This window comes from Carassius auratus, unplaced genomic scaffold (genome assembly GCF_003368295.1).
Source record: "Carassius auratus strain Wakin unplaced genomic scaffold, ASM336829v1 scaf_tig00022723, whole genome shotgun sequence".
In the NCBI taxonomy this organism is placed as follows: Eukaryota; Metazoa; Chordata; class Actinopteri; order Cypriniformes; family Cyprinidae; genus Carassius; species Carassius auratus.
The window spans coordinates 1-27,769 of NW_020525214.1; the positions used below are offsets into that span (position 1 = coordinate 1).

General features: G+C 37.8%; 2 protein-coding genes across 3 annotated transcripts; both read left to right on the top strand.

Moving 5' to 3' along the window:
* Window positions 1-11,149: 11,149 nt before the first annotated feature.
* On the top strand, window positions 11,150-18,220 carry LOC113077510 (gastrula zinc finger protein XlCGF52.1-like). Of its 2 annotated transcripts, XM_026249874.1 has the most exons (3): window positions 11,153-11,219; window positions 11,593-11,767; window positions 16,554-18,220. In XM_026249874.1, the coding sequence occupies exons 2-3, from the start codon at window positions 11,713-11,715 to the stop codon at window positions 17,846-17,848; spliced, it is 1,350 nt and encodes a 449-aa protein (XP_026105659.1). In that variant the 5' UTR covers window positions 11,153-11,219; window positions 11,593-11,712; the 3' UTR covers window positions 17,849-18,220. The 2 variants fall into 2 exon arrangements, with proteins under 2 accessions (XP_026105660.1, XP_026105659.1); XM_026249875.1 differs by lacking the exon at window positions 11,593-11,767 and having other exon boundaries at window positions 11,150-11,219.
* Window positions 18,221-19,626: 1,406 nt separating this feature from the next.
* Window positions 19,627-27,494, top strand: LOC113077509 (gastrula zinc finger protein XlCGF57.1-like). Its single transcript, XM_026249873.1, has 4 exons — window positions 19,627-19,776; window positions 20,153-20,323; window positions 21,186-22,256; window positions 25,964-27,494. Exons 2-4 carry the CDS (start codon window positions 20,269-20,271, stop codon window positions 26,845-26,847), a joined length of 2,010 nt encoding a protein of 669 aa, XP_026105658.1. The 5' UTR covers window positions 19,627-19,776; window positions 20,153-20,268; the 3' UTR covers window positions 26,848-27,494.
* The last annotated feature ends 275 nt before the right edge of the window (window positions 27,495-27,769 follow it).

Genomic DNA, 27,769 nt, shown 5'->3' on the forward strand with positions numbered 1-27,769 from the left:
ACAGCAGATGAGTGTAAACAACGCGATATCTGTCTTTGATGTCGTAGCTGTCTGTTCTACTTCCTGTTCTCCTTCGAGAGGTCACAACTGTCCGTCTTGACTGCGCTTATTTCACTTCTCCCCTCACTGCAGCCGCCTACTCTGGCTTTATTTCCAGATCTCAAACAAGGAGCATGCAGCAACCATATGTGATGACCCTGGGCTGGACAAAGTATAAAGTATATTTCTTTGGATTTGAGACTTTAGTCTTTGCAACATTACAGATCTTCTTTATGCAAATTGTGAAACTCGAGATCATATATGACCCCTTTAAGAATTTGGGTTATATCTATAAGAAATATTTTACCATTGATATGTAATATTGTATTATTTACTCAGTGTGCAGTTTTTTTTTTATATGTTTCATATTTGTTTTTTTTAGATGATTATGTCATTGTGAACAATTCCTATTTTTTTTTTCGCATCATGTGATGAAATCTCAACTAGCATGTTCAGATATGGAAAGCCAAAAAGGCACATTTCGTTTCTCAGCACGAGTTCTTGTGAATTTTGCGTTCTCGTTTCACATCAACTGCAATACACAGAAGCCTTTTAGTTTCTTTGCATTCATAGAATTGATAGACAAATATTTCTTAAGATGGCTTTCAAAATATCTTATAATTTCACCTGAACATGAGGAATGATGGGAAATGCTTCACCTCTAATACATCTCTGAATTGGTATTAAAGGTAGTGTAGATTTAGTGTGCATTAAGGGATCTTATAACCACATTGTCAAATTAGCACAGACACAACAGTGCTCCTTCATATGACATCATGATGTCAAATACTGACGTCAACCAGAGTTTTATTCTCAAAAATGCAACGTCTGTCCAACATTGGGGTCCAACGTCAACCTGAGATTGTATTGACACCCAGGGCCTGCTGGTACAGTGTTCATCTGGTCAGTCATCTCCATCTGGCTATTACCGTGGCATAAAGAGACAGACATAACTGGCACAGAGAGAAAGTTTAAGAGTGTTTATTTCAATCAGGACCACTTTCGTCAAGTATATTTATTACAATTACAACATTGCATACAGTTAGTGTTGGCGGTATGGTTTATGTTCTGGGCAACAATCTACAGATCTGTCCATGCAGCCATGCTTGGATAAAATAATAAAAATACAAATTTAAATAAAAACATGGAAATTCTTTTTTAGGTATTGTTTTAAGCTTAAAAAAAAAATGTTTTATAATCCCCATACTTGCATTTATGTACATTGTAAAAAAAAAAATCTGTAGTTTTTACAAAGTATTTTGGCAGCTGTGGTTCCCAGAATAATTTTGTAAAAAATACAGAAAAACTGTAAACACATTTATGGTCAAAAACTGTATACAGTATAAAACTAATTTACAAACAAGAAAATTTGAATGTTTCCAGTAAATTCAACAAATTCAACTATTAAAATCTGTTTTGTACTTTTTAAATACTGACAACCACCATAATAATGCAGGTGGTAAAAGAGAAAGCCACATGAAGAATCAAAACTTTCATTAAACAACAGAAGATGTCACAAAGCCAAAATGTACAAAACTGATAACAAAACTATTTAAAACATGATTATTTAAACAAAATACTTTCAACTATAGTGTCCTGCAGGGAATCTGGGAATTTTGTGTTGATTGTAAATTATACATTGATTAGTTTTTTTTTTTACTTCTAAAAACTGTAAAATTAACAGCATTTTATTGTAAAGTTACATGAAATGTCTGGTTAGATCTTTTCCGATTTCCCTCTATATAATACGGGAACTTACTGTTAATCTATTAACAGTTTTTTTCCACAGTGTTCTTGCAAAATGTCACAGTTAAAATTACACATATTTTTTACAGTGACGGGTTAAAAGAATTTATCAAAAATAATACCTAATTTAGATTGTTATATTTAACCCCTTTAACAATTGTTTACATAATGACAGCTTGCTTAAGAAAAACAGAAACACTATAGTAGGCTAAATGTGAACTGTTCTAAAACAGTAAAGAACGGTTCTAGCTGTCTTTCCACTTGAGCTCTGTTTGGCACAGCACGATTACAAACAACTCTTGGCCAAGAATGATCCTTTTTCACATTTCCGGGTTTCTCAGCAGTGGAAGTCATCATAGTTTGGTTAAGTTCAATAGCATTGAACGTGAGACTACATCTAATATATTTGTGTGTGTTACCATTTGCTCAAATAGCAAACGAAAATCTCCATAATAGTGTTTTCACGACTTTCAGAAAAGGAAACAATAGAGAGAGACTGATAACGGCAATCAGAATAGAGAACATTATCAAATTTACCATCACTCCCACAGACTCTGTATTAGAACACCCTTACATTAGCGTTAACTAGTTTTTTGTAATTCGCTGGGTCTTGAAATCCGTGAGAAGTGATGTACTATGCTCAACTGGCGTTGGTGTGCGTCTGTCGGTGCGGTGTGAGGCCTTAAAGGGTTAGTTCACCCAAAAATTAAAATTCTGTCATTAATTACTCACCCTCATGTTGTTTCAAACCCATAAGGCCTTTGTTCATTTTTGGAACACAAATTTAGATATTTTTGATTGAATCTGAGAGCTGTCTGAACCTACACAGAGCATTAGGTCCCAGAAGTAGTGAAGGATGATGTCAGACGTAAAAAGCAGATATTGTTAATGGGGTCCTATCATGCTTTTTCACTTTTTTAATTTTAGTCAATGTGTATGTTTGGGCATAACAAAGATCTACAAGTTACACGTGTCAAAGTCCAGTCCAAAGGGAGATATTTCATTTTTTAAATCCCTTCTCAAGAACTACAATAAACAGCTTGTTTGGACTACAACGTTGTTTTCCAAAACAATATCAAATTGATATGGCAATATTTATGCCATCCTTATCAGAGGGAACTTACTGCTTTGGCAAGCGACGGGCAGTACTAAAACACTGTCTGAGCTGTTCACCAATCAGGACGCGCTGGGACGGCTAACCAATCACAGCACATTTTGTTTTTCGGAAGGCAGGTCTTCATCAAACCCAGAACTAATCGAGACATTTGTTCCAAGCTGGCGAGAAAGGTATTGTAATAATGTAAATTATGTGAAAAATAATGTGTTTTTTCGAACCACCAAGCATGAGAGCATGTTCTAGTACATCCCCAAAATAAATTCAAGACATTGTAAAAGCGCATTATAGGACCCTTTAACCACTCCTATCCAACCAAGGTATTGAAGTTAGAAATCCCTGGATCATGACCACTAATTAACATACTTTGTCAATAAGATAAAAGTGGGGTTTGTTCAAAGTTGCTATTATCCATGCACATAGATCTTTGATATTAATATTTTTTTGGTAACTAAATATCGCCAGCTAAAAAGTAACTAGTAACTTGTACTCTGAGTATTTTCTGAGAGGAGTACTTTTTACTTTTACTAAAGTACTGTTTTGACAGCAGTACTTTTACTTGTAATTGAGTATTTTTTCATCAATGTAACAGTACTTGTACTTAAGTAAAAATTTTCAGTACTCTTTCCACCACTGGTTAATGGTAGTTAATGTATTCATTAACATGAACAAACAATTGAAGCATATATTATGTATTCATTAATCTTTCTTAATGTTAATGTAAATACAGTTATTGTTAGTTCATGTTAATTCACAGTGCATTAACCAGTGTTAACAAGCACGACTTTTGATTTGAATAATGCATTAGTAAATGTTGAAATTAACATTAAGATTAATAAATGCTGTAGAAGGATTGTTCTTGCTTAGTTCATGTTAACTAAAGTAGTCAACTAACATCACCTAATGGAGCCTTATTCTAAAGTGTTATCTGTTGACTGTTATTGCGGTCAGAATAGTTTGTGCGATGGGATGGACAGTTATGCCCTTGGCTCTGTCTGACCTTCTCCATCATTCCTTTGTAGGAACAGAGACACATCTCTGGAAGTCATAAGAAAACATTGGTGAAAACATGTTTATAGCAGATATATGAAAGAAGAACAAAGCAGCAAATGCATAAATCTAAAGGCATCAATAGAATCTAAGTGTTAAATTACCAACAACATCAGCCAGGCAAAAACATTATTAATATATAGTTTTCTAAAAAACAGATTAAGTGATTAAGTTCAGAAAATACCAAACATATCTTACCTTATCATGAGCTCCCGGTTTACTACATTTCATAGCTGCATCATCCATCTTCATTGCTTCAGTCTTGGCTGTTTGATAATAATACATTTGTTAAATTAAATAAACCTGTATCTGGTTAGAACAAATTGCTGGCACATTTGAGCACTACATTTGCAAAGAGATTAATCTGATCAGCTGTAGGAAATACTTGCTGGACAATAAACTGTTTCCTTTGTACCAGGAGAGAGTCACATGACCCACATTCACCACTGAACACAGCAGGAGACATTTAGGAACTGATGAACATCCCGGTGAGGATGAAGAGCAATGTGAATAGTCTCTGATGATGACGGGAATGGGAAGAGGAGCTGCAAAACATGACAAAAAAGTATATACGTTAGTGGTAAGTACAATAAATAGTTAATAACAAAAATGATTTTTCAGATGTTTTCTTGTGAGGTTAATCATAGATGAAGCAAAATTTAAATGCAAGGCTATAAAGAAAGTGCTTATTTTATTATTATTTACTTTGTTATTTCAGTATCTGTAGGTCATGTTAGGTGTTGTATTGTGTATTTGAATTGGATTTTGCATCAAAAACATTTCTACTGAGATCAGACTAGAATTAGTGTTTGTGACATGACTTACCATACAAAGTAACATTAAATCTCTTCACTAAGATATTTGATCTACTGATCTGCAATTCATAAAGTCCACTCTGTTCAGATCTGATGTTTGTGATGGTCAGTGATCCGGTTTGATTGTCCAGCTCCAGTCTGTCTCTGAATCTCACATCATTGCTGACAAATACAAAGTATAGTTGTTCCCTTTTAATAAGTTCTGCTATTTGTACACTTTGAGGTCCAAATGTCCACAGAAACTGATCGTCTCTCTGTACATTACCATTGGTTTTTAAAGTGATAGAATCTCCTTCGATTACTGAAATTGTCTTTACTCCATGTGTCTTAACACCAAACACACCTGAAAGAGATTTAAATATATCAGTAAACAAAGCACCTGCAGCTAATTTAACTTAGCTGAAGAAACTTATGTGGAGGAAAAATTTATTTAACATTGCTTCTGTACGCCTATATATGCATGTGTTTTCTTAGAATTGCTGTGTGGTTCAGAAGGATGACACCTGGGGGGTAAACAGATGTCTGAGAATGACCTGAGAGGGTCATTGGGCCATATAGTGGGGGGACAATGCCTGAGGATGACCTACGGGGGGGTCACCTAAGTCCTAAATGTGTGAGAAACAGCCCATAGAGAGTGTTCCTTGTTATATGTGGAAAGTTACAGCTGCTAAAACTGTGTAACTTTGGACGCAGCAAAGGTATATAAGGTGGAGGACTGCCCTCTTCCTGGGTCGGTTTCACTCTGCAGGAACTCAGTGTTGCTGTATGACTGTCTGACCTTCTTTGCAAAGAATAAAAGCTTTCTTTTTAATTATACCTGAGAATGAGTCTGTCTCTTATGCTGATGAGAGTTGATCTAAATTTTGCCACGACACTTAGCAAATAAGTATTCTGTAATAAACAGATAGATGGCTGCAGTTCCTTATTGCTTAGTATAATTTGAAGATGAGGTTTTGAAATAAAATTCCAAATCTTTAACACTCAGTGTTCTTCTCTGTTATAAACCTCATATCATCTGATTATAAAAGCATTCAAAACTAGAAAAAATATATATTGTAGGCCTACCATCACACTATATGAAACAGCAAATCTAACAATATATATAATAAAACCAACATCTACATGTATGTTTAGGAACCAGTAACAAGACATACCCTTTGAAGTTAAGATAGAAGAGCGTATTTACTTTACATTGATTGATGTATTTGTTGACGTTTCAATGTGCAGTATAATAGTTTTTTTTATTTTTATTTTTTTATAAAACCAACATTTAAATGTTCGTCTATGAAGCAGTAACTAGACACACCCTTTTAAGTTGAGATGGAATACTGTACGTTTTAAAAATCGAATGTGTTAACAGATTTAATTCAATAACGTGCATCCTGATTTGCATATGATAGTAAAAGAAGGCTGTAAATACTGTTATTTAAACAAGTAACAAGACACACTCCTTGAAGTTTAGATATTAAACTGTGTGTTACAGCAGCTCCTATAGCTGCAGACGGCTTGGTTATACAATGCACTTTTTACGCACATCAAAAGACTTGTAGTCCATGTCTACTTTTCTGTTTCTTTATTTACCAAATGCAAATACTAAACATACTTGAGAGACGATGAACATCTAACCTGTGTGTGAGGTAAAAAACTGTATGCGTTCCCCCACCAAGCTCACTTCCCTCGCCCTGGGTACCCTAGCAACTGGATAGCAACAACTTAGCAACCACCACGGGTACCCTAGCAACCGCATAGCAACACCCTAACAACCACCAGCCACCCTAGCGACCGCATAGCAACAACCTAGCAACCACCCCAGGTACCCCAAAAAAACGCATAGCAACACCTTAGCAACCACCACGGGTACCCTAGCAACCACCTGGGCACCCTAGCAACCACATAGCAACACCTTAGCAGCCGCCACGGCTACCCTATATATATTGGCTTGTTTTAACTCAGAGGGAGAGTCAGCCACATTAAAAAAGTTAACAGCTTAAGTCATTTGTGGATTAATGCGTATTGGAGACGCGAACCGTTTCAAATGATTCAGTTCGATTTGGTGAACTGGTTCAAAAAGATCCGGTTACATCGAATGATTCGTTCGCGAACCGGATATAACAAACTGCTTTGTTTTGAACTCTCTCACAACAGACACGGAAGAGAAGACAATGCTGAATAAGGGGCCATTCACATATCGCATCTTTTGTGCGCTCAAGATCATTATTTCCAATGTAGGCGAGCGGTATCCGTGCTCATAATGGAAGCGACGCATGCACATCGCGCTCGTTTTTTCCAGGCACATCCGCACTGCATCGAGTTAAAAACATCTCAACTTTTCAGAATTCAGCAAGTGCACCGTGGGTCATGTGACAAGAACTAACCATTCAGCTTCATCCTTTCCCGTAACAACGTTGAAAGCTCAGCCAAGATGAAACACAGCTGATCATGGCTGTAAATGGATTGCCATTTTGAAATAAATTTAGTAGCAGAGCTACTATTTATCCATTTATTAAATTTATCCTTTGCTGAAATTTCCGCTTATTAATGGAGAGAGCACGTCATTGTTGCTTAGCAATGGCAGACGCCTCGGGAGCGCTTCTGCCCGAGCGCTTTGAAAAGGAGAAAGCGGCGCGCCTAGCGTTTTCCACGCATTTTTAGATGCAATATGTGAACGGCCCCTAAAGTCTTAGTTTTTGCTATTATTGGACCAAAATGTATTTTCGATGCTTCAAAAAATTCTAACTGATCCTCTGATGTCACATGGAATACTTTGATGATGTTTTCTTACCTTTCTGGACATGGACAGTATACCATACACACAGCTTCAATGGAGGGACTGAGAGCTCTCGGACTAAATCTAAAATATCTTAAACTGTGTTCTGAAGATAAACGGAGGTCTTACGGGTTTGGAACGACATGAAGGTGAGTTATTAATGACATAATTTTGATTATTGGGTAAACTAACCCTTTAAGGGTATGCAGAGTGCATAGGAATGAGCCCCGTTGTCCTTTCAAATCTGTTGACGCCAACTGTAGTCAAACATTTACCACTTAACTTAAACAGCTTTCAAGGGCCATTATTATCGTGTACACCATGCACCTACAATGCAAGCTACTCCTATAACGTTAGCCGTTGTTGCAGATTTAAAATGCACAATTTCATTATGTTCCCCTCCATTTTCACATGGCGAAAGAACTAGTGTCTCACTTAAGGTGCAGCCATTGATATGCCAGAGAATGATAGTCATTCTTATCTCAGAAACTTTTGTCTCTTTTACCTTAAACTGCAAGGACAGCTGCTGATTCCTGCCTCTACCATTACAGAGTATTGTTGAGGAAATGCAAAATATGCATGAGTTAGGTCAAGCCTTTACAATAACTAAAGTAAGTTATTTAAAAAAAATGATAAGAGTCTATCAGATGAAACAGTCACGGAAATCTGTGACTGCATTAAAGAGTCAGATTTGTTCTCTGCCTGTCATCAGGGAAATCTGCAGAGTGGTTGCTCAGATGATGTGATAGAGATGCTTCTGCTCAGCTACTTTGAGGAGGAGTCCATGTTCTTCCATGTAGAAGATAGATGTATGGCAGAAAAGGTCCAACTGGAACAAGTGTCTCTGACCCCCGCTGTTATTGTCTGTGGTAAGTCTGTTTTTTTTTTTCCCAATCTTTTTTTATTGCACTGTTTATATAATTTGTCATGTGAGGGTAGAGCTTATTGGTATAACCTGTTAAATAATGTGTTCTTAGGACAGGCCTGCTATTCCTCAACAAGGTACATGCTGAGTCTGGATCAGAAACTAATCAACACAAACATCTCCTCATTCATTTCTGCAGTGTGCCTCATGTCCAGGAGCTACTACTGTTTTAATATCCATCATCCATCTGAGCTGGCTTCAACTCTGGAGTTTCTTCAAAGGTGAGAAAACATGGCTTTCTCATTACTACTTTCCCTGGTCTAGTCTGGCTCATGCACATACATACATACAGACAGACAGAAAGAAAGACAGACAGACAGGCATGCACGCAGACAGACAGACAGGCAGGCACCCACACACGCACGCATGCAGACAGACAGACAGACAGGCATGCACGCACGCACGCAGACAGACAGACAGACAGACAGCAGACAGACATCCACGTACACAGACAGACAGGCATGCACACAGACAGACAGGCACACAGACAGGCATGCACACAGACAGACAGACAGGCATACAGACAGACAGGCACGCACACAGACAGACAGGCATGCACACAGACAGACAGGCACGCACACAGACAGACAGACAGGCACACACGCACACAGACAGACAGACAGGCACACACGCACACAGACAGGCATGCACACAGAAAGACAGGCACACAGACAGGCATGCACACAGACAGACAGACAGGCATACAGATAGACAGGCATGCACACAGACAGGCAAACAGACAGGCTTGCACACAGATAGACAGACAGGCACGCACACAGACAGACAGGCACGCATGCACACAGACAGGCAGACAGACAGGCTTGCACACAGATAGACAGACAGGCACGCACACAGACAGACAGGCATGCACACAGACAGACAGGCAGACAGACAGGCACACACGCACACAGACAGGCATGCACACAGAAAGACAGGCACACAGACAGGCATGCACACAGACAGACAGACAGGCATACAGATAGACAGGCATGCACACAGACAGGCAGACAGACAGGCTTGCACACAGATAGACAGACAGGCACGCACACAGACAGACAGGCACGCATGCACACAGACAGGCAGACAGACAGGCTTGCACACAGATAGACAGACAGGCACGCACACAGACAGACAGGCATGCACACAGACAGACAGGCAGACAGACAGGCACACACGCACACAGACAGGCATGCACACAGAAAGACAGGCACACAGACAGGCATGCACACAGACAGACAGACAGGCATACAGATAGACAGGCACGCACACAGACAGGCAGACAGACAGGCTTGCACACAGACAGACAAACAGGCACACACACAGACAAACAGGCACGCATACAGGCACACAGACGGACAGATAGGCACACAGACAGACAGACAGGCATGCACACAGACAGACAGACATTACAGACATACACACAAATATATATATATACAGTGGGGATCGAAAGTTTGGGCACCCCTTGCAGAATCTGTGAAAATAAGAGTAATTTTCAAAAAATAAGAGAGATCATACTAAATGCATGTTATTTTTTATTTAGTACTGTCCTGAGTAAGATATTATACATAAAAGATATTAACATTTAGTCCACAAGACAAACAAATTGCTGAAATTATTATATCAAAAGTTTGGGAACCCTTGGTTCTTAATACTGTGTTCTGTTACCTGATGATCCTCGACTGTCTTTCTGTTTTGTGATGGTTGTGCATGAGTCCCTTGTTTGTTCTGAACAGTTAAACTGAGCAGCGTTCTTCAGAAAAATCTTTAAGGTCCTGCAGATTCTTCAGTTTTCCAGCATCTTTGCATATTTGAACCCTTTCCAGCAGTGACTTTATGATTTTGAGATACATCCTTTCACACTGAGGACATTTGAGGGACTCAAACACAACTATTAAAAAAAGATTCAAACATTCACTGATGCTCCAGAAGCAAACAAGATGCATTAAGAGCTGGGGGGTGAAAACTTTGAACATGATGTAGATGGCCAAATTTGTCTTATTTTGTTGAAATATATATTTTTTCCATTTAGTTCTGCCCTTCGTAAGCAACAGAAGATACTTGTATGTTTCCCGGGACACAAATTAAGTACAATTTACCTTGATCTTCAAATTCTGAAAGTTTTCACCCCCCAGCACTTAATGCATCTAGTTTCCTTCTGGAGCATCAGTGAATGTTTGAATCTTTTTTAATAGTTGTGTTTGACACTATTACAGCATTCAGAAATCTATTAAAGTGAAAGGTTTCAAAGGGAAATATAGAAGAGATGAAGTGATCTTTTCAAGATTAAGGCTTGGACATACTGGGTTAAAATCAACGCTGTATTTAATGACAAAATGTGTGTCTGATAAATGTGAGGTATGTAATGTTCCTGAAAATGTCGAGCATGTCATAATGAAGTGTAGTAAATTTGATTTTGAGAGGAACATCTTGCGTGATAAGATATGTGAATTAGGACGGGGATGGAATTTAGAAGGGATAATGGGGATAAGTGAGGAAACGTGGGAGTGTTACGAAGCTCTCTTTAACTTTCTTAAATCTACAGGATTAGACCATAAAATATAGGCCCCCCCCCCCCATTTTTTTGTTTTTTTTTTGTGATCACTAAAAGGTAACCTGAAATATTAAAACCATGAATTACACACTCCGGTACAGTAGGTGGCGGTATACACCGGAAAAAATTGGTTGCGACCCGCCATTAATACTAGAGAAGAAGAAGAACAACAACAACTAGCGTCATCAGTCAGCGTTGGGTCTCCTGAGGTAAGACAAAATGACAATCAGTTCTTGGTGCTTCATACATTTATACAAGTATAAAACACTGATTTTTAAAGCAACCTTTTTTGCATTCATTCTATATTGTTTACATCGGGTACTGCGCTATTTATGCGGCTTTCTGGCGTCTGCTTACTGAAATAAATGTTTAGCCTAGCAGATGTTAGGAACTAATGTTAAATAGCTAACGTTACAGTGGGATCTTGATGTAATTTCAACGATTATTTGGAGCATTATTGGTATTGTTACTAAATACTACTTGTTCAAATGTCATAGCATGATCTAAGGGGAATTAATGGGAGTCGATCATGATTTCTTCAGTGAAAGCATTGATTTGACAACGGATTTATTTTTTATTTAGGCAGTTTTGTTGCCCCATCACACAGCAGTTCACCCACAGTTCAGCCTCTTCACAGTAAAAGATGGAATGTTCCCATTAGTCTAAAAGCGAAGAAGATAAAGTTTGTGAAAGAAAGTAAACATGAATGATCCAGAGCCCTGCGGAATAAAACTGGAAGATATTGAACAACAAATAGGTAGGTGTTTGTTCTTAATTCTATAATAAGGTTATAATACTTAAACCTGCAAAACTTTTTTTTTTGTTTAAAAAGATCCAAAATCAATTTTTGATCAAGTTCATATGTGTTTAAATGTGTTTGTAGTGATGTTTTATAATTTGAGTGGTTCGCGTTGTTCGCTTTGCGTCATTACGTCACGTCTGAAAACATGGGATTACTGTACTCGAAAAAGATTTGCATTCCAAAGAGAATGAGTTCTAAGTAATATTAAATTGCTTTTGAGGTTAAAAGAGCAATTTCTCTTAATGACATTCGAATGGTATGACAATTAGAGATTAGACTGTCCAGAAAATGAAATCTAAAGATAACACTAAATACACTCACGCAATGTTGATGTTGGTAACAATATGAGAACAAAGTATCGTAATAGTAGTAACAATACTATGCATTATTCTGAGCCAAGAGGAAAAGAAAACATCATGCAAATTTTACTGAAAACAGAAATACATCCATATAAAATTTAGTATTTTCTTCCTATATTCCGCTCACCGTGAACAGAGCAGCTTTACTTGCTGTGATGAAACTGACATTTCCCATGAAATCCAACCCGACCAATCAAATGATAAAACATTATTATAAGCTTTCCATTTTACGCTTTTGAACACTGTCTTTTTCTAATCTAATTTTAGCCAAATACTTATGTACTGCAGCTTTAAAGCAAATAATATCCAGGTAACTTTCCATGAATTATGCCCACAATGGAGCACTTTTTTTTTTTTTTTTTTTTTTACCAAATATTATCTGAACAGTTTTATTTCATATTTATTTATATATGTGTTTCACAATTTTTGCAACCATATTACTAACATTTTGGGCCCGGTTCCCCGATAACGCTCACTCTTAGCGCTAAGAAGACTTCGAAAGATATATCTTACCAAAGTTGTTTATGTTCCTAAGTGTGTTCCCCGAAGTGTCCCTTAGGAAGCTTCCTAGCATGCTGCCTCTTATGTCTGACGTTACAAGAGCGCTGTCCAAAGTGAGGGTGCTGAATTAGTTGGCATCGATTGCTCGATTTTGAGTCGATTTTTCATTTCACGCGAAGGTGCAATACAGCGTTAAGAAAGACAACACGTTCTATGCAAATGAAACATTCCTCAAATTATTCCAGTAACATTTATTTTAACATAGTTTAAGTTATCAGTAGAATATAGACAATAAATTAAACTTGAAGTTTTGCTGGACCTTGCCACCAGGTCAGATATCACACCCCTATGGTCCACTATAACCTGCACGTTTATGGGCGCATATCCCTTTCGCGATAAGTAGCCTACGCCTGATCAATCACTGATAAATTGGCGATAGTGATGAGTGTGCCATCCACCAGGATGTAATCCCCGGCATGGCGCAGAAGGGCGTTGGTGACAGTGTGGACGCACCTCCACATCGAGGTCTTGATTAGGCCGTAGCCCTCTCCCACGACCTCGATGAAGCAAAAAAAAAAAAAAAACGTAGCGCTGCAAGCAGCTGGACTTTAGGGCTTAAAGCAAAATCCCGCCACGTTAGCCTGGCAAGCGCAGGTCTGAGAAGGTCCAGCAGTGCCACAATGAGTTGTCTTGGTAGGCCATTTTTTTATATATATATATCCACATCAGGCAAAATGTCAAAAGGGCTTAAGTTTTGCCAAAGAAAAAACTGAAATGGACTAAACGGCTCCGCATCCGGCTCCGGCTTTGATTCAATTTCATGGACACGTTGGATCGCTGCCATAGTTGGTCGCTTACTGGACACCACCATGATTACCCATTTATAGATCTTATTTATTTAGAGCCAAATTGTTTGCCAGATTTTAATTATCAGAAGTGATTGCCAATTCGTTTTAATTACATTACGAAAAAGCCTAGGCTAATTACCACCATATTAGTTCTGATACCACATAAAGTCAACTTCATAAATAGTCCTGTATCCATTGCGAACATATTTTATTATTAGTCTTAAAATGTCCATAACATAAAATCATTGTTGTCATACCATAGTTAGACTTGTACTGTGCTGCGCTGATTTCTAAAGACTGCTGTACAGTAGTGTCTTGAGCTCAAACAACGCTAAGAGAGAGCTTACGAATGGTCCAGTCCAACCTTACGAAAGTGTGACTTACAGAAGATATACTTAGCGTACGAGCGTGTCGGGAATCGTGCCATAAGGTTAAGAGAGAGATTAAGGAATAGGTTAAGAACTACTTAGCGATAAGAACATTTTGGGGAACCGGGCCTTGGACAATATAGTATATTATATTGTATGAATATAGCTAATGAAATGTATAGTAGTTCGTAGTAGTATTTTTCAAGCAAATTAAGTGCACGTTTAAAGGAATGAACCGATCATGATTGTTCATGTCCGATTCCGATTTTTTACAAGCAATCTGGCCGATTCCGATACCGATATCCGCTTTTTTTTTTTCTTTAAGCAACAAACAAGAAAGAAGGAAAGTGTGCATAAACAAGATGTTTATTTGGTACTTAATAGGCCAAACTGGCTTTTGGCTATTGAAAACAATAACTGCAACCAACTGAAATTAACAGCAGTAACTGCACGGGTAAGTAGCCTACATTCAATGCAAACATAGATGTTACAGACATCAGCATTTAGCTTTTGTTTTTGAATTGGGTTGAAGCTACAGAGAACTGGCCTTAAATTAAAAGATTAACTGTAACATGTGAAATTAAAGGCAATAACTGCATGGTTCTACAGTCCAAACAACACAATCAACACACATTCAATAAGAGGTTTCTTAATCGGCATTCAGTATTTTAGTTTTTAATTTTGGTTTAAAAAAAAAAAAAAAAGGTCTTTACCAGTGTCTCTATTTCCTTTATTTCCCAAGGAGTATATAGCGTAAAAGTACGCTATATACATAGATTATTCCAAAATGTTAAAATCAAATAATGTTGGTGTGAATAAAACAAAGATGCAAAGTGTTTAAATTCATCCAATTAAAAAAAATAAAAATAAATTAGGGTAATGATTCACATCTATATTTTTTTACTTGAGCCAATGAAAAATAAATAACTATTGTCTCAAGTTAAAAAAAAATAGATGTGAATCATTACCCTAAATTTTTTGAATTGGATGAATGAAACACTTTTTTCAGTGTGAAATCAAATTAAGTCTATGTAATTTTACACGAACACGTGTTCAAGCTGCGGACAGTTATAGTATGCTCGCGCAGCTTTAGTGTGCACAGAAAAGGGACTCTTATTTGTGCGTCAGTACCATAGACCATAAAAGAAATGGACACAGCAACCCCATTGGAACTCAACTGAGACAATTGAAGCCCATTTTTAGCGTTTTTTAGCACTTACGTTTCTGACGCGCTCAAACGAAGCTTGACGACGTCAGCAACCTGTCTGCCAGATGTAAATGTTCTAGTAGCTGTGCGTGCAAACTGCCATCGTTAATGTTGCAGAGACGGCGAGCTTGAGCGGGGAGTTCTTTGGCGTGAGTGAGCAGGAGTAAGTATTCTGATTAATTATTTTGTATAGTATTTTAAAATGTAACGCCAGTACGCCATATTAAGTTAATTGCCTGCGAGCTTCTCCTCCTGTCTGTATGGTAATTTCTCTACTGTGTGACAGAGAGTCGAGTGGTTATGACGCAATCGTTAGCCTATTTTTACAAAAACTGTTTCTACAGGGCCATAATGTAACATAGAAGGTAATGGAGGCCTTTATACATTGTCGTGTATCTTTAGAAATAAATAATGGACCAATGGAGTCTTTAAATGCCTAAGATGTAAAGTTATTCACTGTCAAAGTGACGCCAAAATGAATGGGAGTCAATGGGATGCTAACGCAAGTGAAGTTCTGCTGCAAGATGGCTGCACGCGGCCGACTTCAACTTCCGGTCGACTTCCTTCCCGCCTGGTCAGTACACCAACGGCTGATAGGTTCCTGCTATCTGTGCCTCAGACATGAAGCTCTGCATTTCCAGTGCTGAACGGCTGCCCGTGTTCGGCGCACAGATTTCGAAATACTTCCACACTATGAAGTCTGTGCACGCAGGCGCACTTCCGGAAAAATCGCCCGAAAAAAGACCAAAAACCGGCCGATTGCCGGTCGTATATTTTAAGCAAAAACCGGCCGGTCAACCGGGGGAATCCCTAACGTTTTTATCATGTGTAAAATAACTGATTAACATGGCAGATAAAAGCAGATCTTTTTTTTTTATTATTATTTTTTTTAATCCAGCAATATACTATACTTACAGAACTTACAGGTGATTTTTCAAACTTGATGTGCTGTTGTGGTAGGCCAATTTCAAATTGCACATCTGATGCACTGCCTTTGTCGTCACTCAATTTAAAGTGCTCCCACACAACATTTTTGTCTTCTTTTCCAGATGAACTGAATTATGACGTTCATGATGTTCACTCATGGGCGATTCATATTAAAGTATGAATGAGAACTGTTTTGCAGGGGATGCCAGGTGTTCAAAAAAACAATTTTACATCTCTGACTTATAAAATATAGTTAATGAATATATATAGTTTGTAGTTCTCATTAAAAAAAAATCTTCAATTGGTGCGTGCAATGTTTAAATATAATAATTGGATAATAAAGTAATACAAATATAAATGGACAATAAATTTACCTAATTCAAATGAATGCATCAGGATCTTCAGATTTCTGATATAATGTCAGGATTTACAACCTCTTCATTTCACATTTCTCTCTTTGATTTTTTAAAATTTATTTATTACTTTAATAGTGATTTACTGAAAAACAAACTTTTGAAACTTTTATTTTAGACCTGATAGAAGAGTACGAGGAGACTGAAGAACTGATGGAAGAAGGGGAGATGCATCAGGTCAAAACTGAAGAAACATCCTGGAGTCCCTCATTGAAAAATATATGTTTCACTTGCCCTCAGTGTGGAAAGGGTTTCTCATTCAAGGAAAATCTTGACATAAAATTGCATAATGGAGGGAAGCCGTACGCATGTGATCAGTGTGGGAAGATTTTCACTATAATAACAAACCCGATTGAACACGTGAAAATCCACACTGCAGAGAAGCCACACATATGTGATCAGTGTGGGAAGAGCTTTTCACAAAAAGGAAACCTTAACGAACACATGAAAATCCACACTGGCGAGAGGCCATTCCCATGTGATCAGTGTGAGAAGAGATTCACACATAAAGGAAACCTTAATGAACACCTGAAAATCCACACTGGCGAGAAGCCATATGCATGTGATCAGTGCGGGAAGAGTTTTGCACATAAAGCAAACTTTAATGACCACATGACGATCCACACTGGAGAAAAACCACACACTTGTGCTCAGTGTGGGAAGAGTTACGCACGAAAAGGAGCCCTTAATTATCACATGAAGATCCACACCGGAGTGAATCTGCACACGTGTGATCAGTGCGGGAAGATTTTCAGGTATAAAACAAACTTTAACCGCCACATGACGATCCACACTGGAGAGAAACCACACACTTGTGCTCAGTGTGGGAAGAGTTACGCACGAAAAGGAGCCCTCAATGATCACATGAAGATCCACACCGGAGTGAATCTGCACACGTGTGATCAGTGCGGGAAGAGTTTCAGAAAATCATGGGTTTTTAAAGTACACCTACTTACTCATTCTAGAGAAAGACGGTACAATTGTGACCAATGCGGTAAAAGTTTTTTTAGAGCAGATTTCTTGAAGAACCACCTGAAAGTTCATACAAAGGAGAGGCCTCACATATGTTCTTTGTGTGGAAAGAGTTTCAGACAGACGAGTGCATTAAAGAAACATCAGAAGAGACACGGTGCTGTGAAGGATCATGTTTGCTTTGAATGTGGGAAGGCTTTTTTTACAGATAGTGCTCTGAAAGTGCATCAGTCAGTTCACACTCGAGAAACACCTTATAAGTGTTCACACTGTGACAAGAGCTTCAAACGCTCAGAATATCTGAAAATACACGAGAGGATCCACACTGGAGAGAGACCGTATCACTGCCCTTCATGTGGGAAGAGTTTCACTCATTTATCGTCTCTATTCGGTCATAAAAAAAAGTGCATTTCTGAAATTACTAGCAGTAGTTTGAGTTGAACTGTAAGACTGCATCTAACAGTTGTTGATAATTGATTAATCCAAGGTTGTTAGATCAATGAATCAACTGATTGTTGATCATTTTACACCTTAATAATTATGAATTATTTTATTATTTGCTATTGATTGCTATTGTTGTTTAAGCTTATGAATATGGTTGATAAGAGATTAGAGAATGTCATTGTTTCAATGTTTTTAATATTGTGAAGCAGTGCTTTTTTCATTGTTTTTGCTTTGGTATATTAGGACTTGTTGGATTTGTACTGGCCAGACTAAGTCTGAGCTTTTATACAATTGCATTCTGAAGAAGTCTTGAGCATTGAAACATACGCAACTAAGATTATTCAATAAATTGTGGTCTTTGTTATGTCATAACTTTGTCTTCTGCTTCTGCTCTTGCCTGTCTTTCTCAGTCAAACTTTCAGGCTGAAAGAAGACTGTTAACAGAGTTTTGGGCTATTTCTGTTGACAGGTTTTACTGGTTTTGGACAGCAGATAAAACAATAGCAGATATCTTCAGACATGGTTTCGGGATAGGGCTGTGCAATATGGACAAAAAAAAACGATCACGATTTTTTTCATCAATTTTGCAATTTCAATTTTAATCACGATTTTGACACACACAGACATGCTTTACAGTCATAAATGCATTCAGTATAAATTTGAAGCATATTTCCAAAAGTTGTAACATGTCTCTAGAAGAGACATAAGTCAAAAAAATCACTAAGATGTCAAACAAAATGTCTAGACATATGGCAAAAATAATAATAAAAAATAAAATAAAACCCGTGTTCAGGGATTTATTTTTTATTTTTTTGCCATGCATTGGTCATAGAGCTCACTTGTAGCAGTGCCTCAGGTGTTATATGTTTGGCCCAATATATTTATTGCCCAAGGTTCACTGGTACTCCGTTTGCAGTGCGTATACAGTAAGTTATGTGTACACGGTTCAGAAGCAGCAACGAGAGCGCATTATTGTAAGGCGAAAGCACATTAAAATCATGCGCGAGAGCAAATCTATCCGCTTGCACGCACATTTTCTTTGCTCTGTTAAATAGGGACACAGTAGTATACTTAAAGTATGATGTAAAGTCCACTTAAAGAAAACTTATGAGTATACTTGCAGTATAAAACTACTAGACTAGTAGTTTACTGAGACTATACTTCAAGTGTAAAAAGTATTTAATTTAGTAAACTATCAGTAGGCTACATATAAGTTCACTTTTAGTAATTGCAGTACAAACTACAAACATGGAGGTAAACTAATTGTGTACTCAAAGCTTACTAGTGTTATACTTAAAGTATACGTAAAAGTATACTTTTATATACAGTGTGGGGCAATTTAGTCCCAAGGAGTATTGAAACAGTACACTTACAAGTATTCTACTAGGACACTGATATTTGTAAACTTGCTACTTAAAGTATACTTAAAAATATACTTGAACTTTACTTAAGTATACTTAGTAAAATATACTTGAAGTATACTGCTTTTTCATAAGGGGTGTTCAGATTTTTGTAGTACACGTTATGCAAATTAGCGCATATTTCATTAGATAATGCCTCATTTGCATATTTAAACCTAACATTCTCGAAAAAATGTTTGCAATTATCAATGTAATCAACTTAGGTGATAAATATTAGTTTTTTTTTTTACCCTATTCACCTCTCGCCTTACAAGTAATAATTGTTTAATGTAACTTAATATTTCTCTCTAAGTGAACGTGACTGAAATTAAATATGAAACGTCACAAAATATATTGTTGAGCAATATAAAGTCTCTTTCATGAAAGCCACGATATGAAAACATATCCACGTAGTCAATGGTCCATTCTGCGATAGGTGGCGATAATTCACTAATATACGAACCGCTGTGAAACAAGAAGATGACGTCACAACAAGCGTCATCAGTCAGCGTTGGGTCTCCTGAGGTAAGACAAAAAGACAATCAGTTCTTGGTGCTTCATACATTTATACAAGTATAAAACACTGATTTTTAAAGGAACATTTTTGGCAGTCATTCTGTATTGTTTACATCGGGTACTGCGCTATTTATGCGGCTTTCTGGCGTCTGCTGACTGAAATAAACGTTTAGCCTAGCAGATGTTAGGAACAAATGTTAAATAGCTAACGTTACAGTAGGAACTTGATGTATTTTCATCGATTATTTGGAGAAATATTGGTATTGTTACTGAACACTACTTGTTTAATGTCATAGCATGATCTAAGGGGAATCAATGGGAGTCGATCATGATTTCTTCAGTGAAAGCATTGATTTGACAACGGATTTATTTTTTATTTTGGCAGTTTTGTTGCCCCATCACACAGCAGTTCACCCACAGTTCAGCGTCTTCACAGTAAAAGATGGAATGTTCCCATTAGTCTAAAAGCGAAGAAGATAAAGTTTGTGAAAGAAAGTAAACATGAATGATCCAGAGCCCTGCGGAATAAAACTGGAAGATATGGAACAACAAATAGGTTGGTGTTTGTTCTTAATTCTATAATAAGGTTATAATACGTACACCTGCAAAACTGCTTTAGTTTTAGTTTAAAAAGATCCAAAATCAATTTTGAGCAAGTTCATAATCAATCAGTGTTTAAAGCTAAGTTTGCCAAATTCACAAAGGTAAGCTTGTAGTGATGTTTTATAATTTGAGTGGTTCGCGTTGTTCGCTTTGCGTCATTACGTCACGTCTGAAAACATGGGATTACTGTACTCGAAAAAGATTTGCATTCCAAAGAGAATGAGTTCTAAGAAATATTAAGTTGCTTTCGATGTTAAAAGAGCAATTTCTTTCAATGACATTCGAATGGTATGACAATTAGAGATTAGACTGTACAGAAAAAGAAATCCAAAGATAACGCTAATGCACACTAAATACACTCACGCAATGTTGATGTTGGTAACAATTTGAGAACAAAGTATCGTAATAGTAGTAACAATACTATGCATTATACCGAGCCAAGAGGAAAAGAAAACATCATGCAAATTTTACTGAAAACAGAAACACATAATTTTACAGCCCTGACTTATAAAATATAGTAAATTAATATATATAGTTTGATAATTGAATATTGGTATATACAATGTATACACCAATATTCAATTGGTGCCTGCAATGTTTAAATATAATAATTGGATGATAAAATAATACAAATATAAATGGACGATGAATTTACCTAATTCAAATGAATGCATCAGGATCTTCAGATTTCTGATATAATGTCAGGATTTACAACCTCTTCCTTTTACATTTCTCTCTCTCTTTTTTTTTTTTTTTTTATTTATTACTTTTATAGTGATTTACTGAAAAACAAACTTTTGAAACTTTTATTTTAGACCTGATAGAAGAGTACGAGGAGACTGAAGAACTGATGGAAGAAGGGGAGATGCATCAGGTCAAAACTGAAGAAACATCCCGGAGTCCCTCATTGAAAAACGACAATATATGTTTCACTTGCCCTCAGTGTGGAAAGGGTTTCTCATTCAAGCAAAATCTTGACCTTCACATAAAATTGCATAATGGAGGGAAGCCGTACACATGTGATCAGTGTGAGAAGATTTTCACTATAAAAACAAACCTGATTGAACATGTGAAAATCCACACTGCAGAGAAGCCACACATATGTGATCAGTGTGGGAAGAGCTTTTCACAAAAAGGAAACCTTAACGAACACATGAAAATCCACACTGGCGAGAGGCCATTCCCATGTGATCAGTGTGAGAAGAGATTCACACATAAAGGAAACCTTAATGAACACCTGAAAATCCACACTGGAGAGAAGCCATATGCATGTGATCAGTGCGGGAAGAGTTTTGCACATAAAACAAACTTTAATGACCACATGACGATCCACACTGGAGAGAAACCACACACTTGTGCTCAGTGTGGGAAGAGTTACGCACGAAAAGGAGCCCTTAATGATCACATGAAGATCCACACCGGAGTGAATCTGCACACGTGTGATCAGTGCGGGAAGAGTTTCAGAAAATCAGGGGTTTTTAAAGTACATCTACTTACTCATTCTAGAGAAAGACGGTACAATTGTGACCAATGCGGTAAAAGTTTTTTTAGAGCAGATTTCTTGAAGGACCACCTGAAAGTTCATACAAAGGAGAGGCCTCACATATGTTCCTTGTGTGGAAAGAGTTTCAGACAGACGAGTGCATTAAAGAGACATCAGAAAAGACACAGTGGTGTGAAGGATCATGCTTGCTCTGAATGTGGGAAGGCTTTTTTTACAGATAGTGCACTGAAAGTGCATCAGTCAGTTCACACTCGAGAAACACCTTATAAGTGTTCACACTGTGACAAGAGCTTTAAACGCTCAGAATATCTGAAAATACACGAGAGGATCCACACTGGAGAGAGACCTTATCACTGCCCTTCATGTGGGAAGAGTTTCACTCATTTATCGTCTCTAATCGGGCATAAAAAAAAGTGCATGTCTGAAATTACAAGCAGTAGTTCGAGTTGAACTGTAAGACTGCATCAAACAATTGTTGATTATTGATTAATCCAAGGTGGTTAGATCAATGAATCAACTGATTGTTGATTATTTTAGAGCTTAATAATTATTAAATATTTTATTATTTTAATAATTTTATTATTATTATTTTGTCATTGTTCATGCTTTTATATTTTATATTGCTTATTCTTTTACTTATTTCCTTGCGATGCTTGCTATTGTTGTTTAATCTTATGAATATGGTTGATAAGAGATTAGAGAATGTCATTGTTTCAAGGTTTTTAATATTGTGAAGCAGTGCTTTTTCCATTGTTTTTGCTTTGGTATAATAGGACTTGTTGGATTTGTACTGGCCAGACTAAGTCTGAGTTGTATACAATTGCATTCTGATGAAGTCTTGAGCATTGAAACATACGCAACTAAGATTATTCAATAAATTGTGGTCTTTGTTATAATCATAATTTTGTCTTCTGCTTCTGCTCTTGCCTGTCTTTCTCAGTCAAATTTCAGGCTGAAAGAAGACTGTTAACAGAGTTTTGGGCTATTTCTGTTGACAGGTTTTACTTATTCTGACATCATATTTTAAATGATTAATCATTAAATTAACTGTTTTGTCCCCTTCAGTTAATCTCTTACCACATCAATTCACCTGGAGTGAAGTTCCCCACACAGCAGATCACCTGTACTAAAGCTCCTCCCAAGGCAGATCTCCCTAGAGTGAAGCTCCTCCCGCAACAGATCACCTAAAGTGAAGCTCCTCCCACAGCAGATCTCCTGGAGTGAAGCTCCTCCTGCAACAGATCACCTAGAGTGAAGCTCCTCCCGCAACAGATCTCCTAGAGTGAAGCTCCTCCCGCAACAGATCACCTAAAGTGAAGCTCCTCCCACAGCATATCTCCTGGAGTGAAGCTCCTCCCGCAACAGATCACCTGGAGTGAAGCTCCTCCCGCGGAGTGAAGCTCCTCCCGCAGCAGATCACCTGGAGTGAAGCTCCTCCCGCAACAGATCACCTGGAGTGGAGCTCCTCCCGCAGCAGATCACCTGGAGTGGAGCTCCTCCCGCAGCAGATCACCTGGAGTGAAGCTCCTCCCGCAACAGATCACCTGGAGTGAAGCTCCTCCCGCAGAGTGAAGCTCCTCCCGCAGCAGATCACCTGGAGTGAAGCTCCTCCCGCAACAAATCACCTAGAGTGAAGCTCCTCCCGCAACAGATCACCTGGAATGAAGCGCCTCCCGCAACGGATCTCCTGGAGTGAAGCTCCTCCCGCAGCAGATCACCTGGAGTGAAGCTCCTCCCACAGCAGATCACCTGGAGTGAAGCTCCTCCCGCAGCAGATCACCTGGAGTGGAGCCCCTCCCGCAGCAGATCACCTGGAGTGAAGCTCCTCCCCCTGGAGTGAAGCTCCTCCCGCAGCAGATCACCTGGAGTGAAGCTCCTCCCGCAACAAATCACCTAGAGTGAAGCTCCTCCCGCAGCAGATCACCTGGGGTGAAGCTCCTCCCGCGGAGTGAAGCTCCTCCCGCAGCAGATCACCTGGAGTGAAGCTCCTCCTGCAACAGATCACCTGGAGTGAAGCTCCTCCCGCAGCAGATCAACTAGAGTGAAGCTCCTCCCGCAACAGATCAACTAGAGTGAAGCTCCTCCCACAACAGATCAACTAGAGTGAAGCTCCTCCCGCAACAGATCAACTAGAGTGAAGCTCCTCCCACAACAGATCACCTGGAGTGAAGCTTATTTCCATAAGCCTACAAGTGAAGAAAATGGAGTTCATGAAAGAACGTGTTACCAAGAAGCCTGAATAATGGAACAAGAGGATGATGAAGAACAGAGAGATTTGTGTTTAATCCTGCTTTTTCATTAAAGACAACTTTGGGAACATTAAGTTGAAGGTCATAATATTTTAATCATATTTAGTTGTTATAAAAGAGCCTAAAACTGAAATCTTTTAATGTTTGTTTTCAAAATATTTAAGTGGTTCATTTTGTTTTTGCAACTATGTTACTAAACTTTGTCAGTTTAACTGTTTTCTATCAAAATGTATTAAATAATCTTGTAAACAGGATTGCAAATTTTATCATAAATTAGGCAAATTCTAATAAATTAAATTTCTCTTGAATTATGGAAGTTAATCTAAATTATATAAAAGTTATTTTCTTACAATAACCTTGGAAGCAGCACTGAGGAATCCATCCAACACTACAATTTGTATCGATTAAAAAAAAAAAAAAAAGTTCTCACTACATGTGACTTGTGTTCATAAATATAAAAAATTATATTTAGAATATAATTCTTGGAAAATTCCAGGGAAATATAATTGATTTATTGATAAACAAGTCATAATCGCAACTGATCACGATGATTAAAAAAAAATGATTCCAGTGAAATTTCAATAATAGTGTATAATAGGCTCTTAGGGAAAGGAAGAGGTTTAATGAGGGACTTTTATTTTGATACTTTGAAGAGTGTAGTTTCCGGTGCATCCCGTTGGAGTTATTATTGTTATTGTGTGCAGCTGCTTGCTGTTTCTTCCTACAGTTCCTGGAATTTGGATGCTCGTTGGTGTTTTTGTGTACAGAGTGTTAGTACATTACAAAACAGTACGTTTTTTTTTTCGATATATATATATGTTTTCAACCATGCTTGAAGTGTATCATTTAACTTTGTACGTTTGGTATGAAATGCACGGACATGTAGCTATTCACGTGTGTTCGCTTGATAGAGAATCAAGATGTGCAACGCAATTAAGGAGAAATACAGAGCTAGATGTTACAGGTTACCGGTTTATCATCTGCAGAAAGGTTAACCAGTTGTATTTCCCCATTTGATGGTGTTAATTGGGAAATTGCATTGTTTGTGAACGCACCTGTGATCAGACTAATGGTTATATTGTCTTCAGTTGCACATCCTGTGCATATTTAGAGCCAGAGCATTTCCACTCTATCAAATAGGCTTCAATACACATCTGATTGTCTCCCGTTTTGTCACAGAAAGTGCCTAAAGAGCACAACTTTAAAAAAGAGGAAAGGGACATGAGCACGATTAAAAACAAAAGTCAAAATGAGAAATGGAAAGCAACACAAAAATATTTTTCCCTCTTGATTATCAATTTTTTTTCAAAAAGCGAAATTGGAAATCAATTTCCATTAATTGCACAGCCTTAAATTCTAAATTAATAATTATATCGCATTGCAGTTGTCTGCTGCTACATTTATGCTCTCTTTTATGTCCATCAATTTAAAAAAAATTCTCTTTGATAATTATTTTACTGTAAATTACTCCCCTGTGACCAAACATACTGAGAACAAGGCGTTTGGAAAATTGAAGGATGGAATTTATTTTCTTTATTAACCTCTAGAGTGACCAAAGTGACGCATCTTTTTACTTTCATTTCAGACCTGTTGGAAGTGAATTAGGGGAGTGAAGACATGAGTGAATCGGAGGAGAAACATCGTCAAGTCCAAACTGGAGAAAAATCTTCTTCCTCGCAAACTGAAAGTAAATCATTGCTGACAAGAGGGGCACAAATATATTTCATCTGCCCCCAGTGTGGAAGATGTTTCCTACACAAACAAGGTCTTAGACTTCATATAAGAGTTCACACTGGAGAGAAACCGTACACATGTGCTCAGTGTGACAAGAGTTTCAAACGAAAAGGAAACCTTAACGATCACGTGAAAATCCACAGCGGAGAGAAGCCGCACACGTGCGATCATTGTGGGAAGAGCTTTTCACTTAAACAAAACCTTAAGGTGCACCTCAGAGTCCACACTGGAGAGAAACCACACGTTTGTGTTCAATGCGGGAAGAGCTTTTCAGGGAAATATTTACTCAATGATCACATTAAAATCCACACGGGCGAGAATCCATATGCATGTGATCAGTGCGGAAAGAGGTTCACGTATAAATCAAACTTTAACCACCACATGACGATCCACACTGGAGAGAAACCACACACTTGTGCTCAGTGTGGGAAGAGTTACGCACGAAAAGGAGCCCTCAATGATCACATGAAGATCCACACCGGAGTGAATCTGCACACGTGTGATCAGTGCGGGAAGAGTTTCAGAAAATCAGGGGTTTTTAAAAAACACATGCTTACTCATTCTAGAAAAAGACTGTATAATTGTGACCAATGCGGTAAAAGTTTTTTTAGGGCGGATTTCCTGAAGAACCACTTGAAGGTTCATACAACGGAGAAGCCTTATGTATGTTCCTTGTGTGGAAAGAGTTTCAGACACACGAGTGCATTAAAGATACACCAGAAGAGACACAGCGCTGTGAAGGATCATGCTTGCTCTGAATGTGGGAAGGCTTTTTCTACAATTGGTGACCTGAAAGTGCATCAGTCAGTTCACACTCCAGAAACACCTTATAAGTGTTCACACTGTGACAAGAGCTTCAAACGCTCAGAATATCTGAGAAAACACGAGAGGATCCACACTGGAGAGAGACCGTATCACTGCATTCGGTGTGGGAAGAGTTTCACTCATTTATCATCTCTAATCCGTCATAAAAAAGAAATGCATGTCTGAAATTACAAAAACCTTTAGTTTGAGTTCTGGTCCTGTACTCTGGAACAATTGTTGATAACCGATTAATCAAAGGTTGTTCGAACAATTTATCCACTGATTGTTAATTATGGTTTGTAAGAGATTAGAGAATGTCTTCGTTTCACTGTTTTTAATAATGTTGCAGGAAAATGTTGTGAAGCAGTACTTTTCTATTGTTTTTGCTTTGGTATAATAACAATATCAGAAAACAGCTGGAAGTGGACGCATTGAGTAACCAGCTGAGAATGAACAGACAGAGATTAGACGTGATGGAAGAGGACGAGGATGATCTGAGTGAAGCGGAGCTGAAACATCATGCCAAAACTGGTCATACGAGTCTCTTAAAGTGGAATCTCCTAAACAAACAAAGTCTTAAAATTCTCATGAGAGTTCATAGTGGAGATGTAAGAGGCATTTCACATAGAAAAGAAACCTTATTGGACACATGAGGATCCACATTGGAGAGAAGCCATATACAGTGGCATGCAAAGGTTTGGGAACCCCTACCAGAATCTGTGAAAATGTGAATAATTTTAACAGAAATAAGAGAGATCAGACTAAATGCATATTTTTTCTATTTAGTACTGTCCCGAGTAAGATATTGTACATAAAAGATGTTTACATTTAGTCCACAACACAAAAAAATTGCTGAAATGATTAAATTAACCCCATTCAAATGTTTGTGAACCCAAATGTTCTTAGTACTGTGTGTGGTCACCTGATGATCCTTGACTGTCTTTCTGTTTTGTGATGGTTGTGCATAAGTCCCTTGTTTGTTCTGAACAGTTAAACTGAGCAGCATTCTTCAGAAAAATCTTTAAAGGGGGATGAAATGCTCGTATTCACTCAATATCCTGTTAATCTTGAGTACCTATAGAGTAGTACTGCATCCTTCATAACTCCA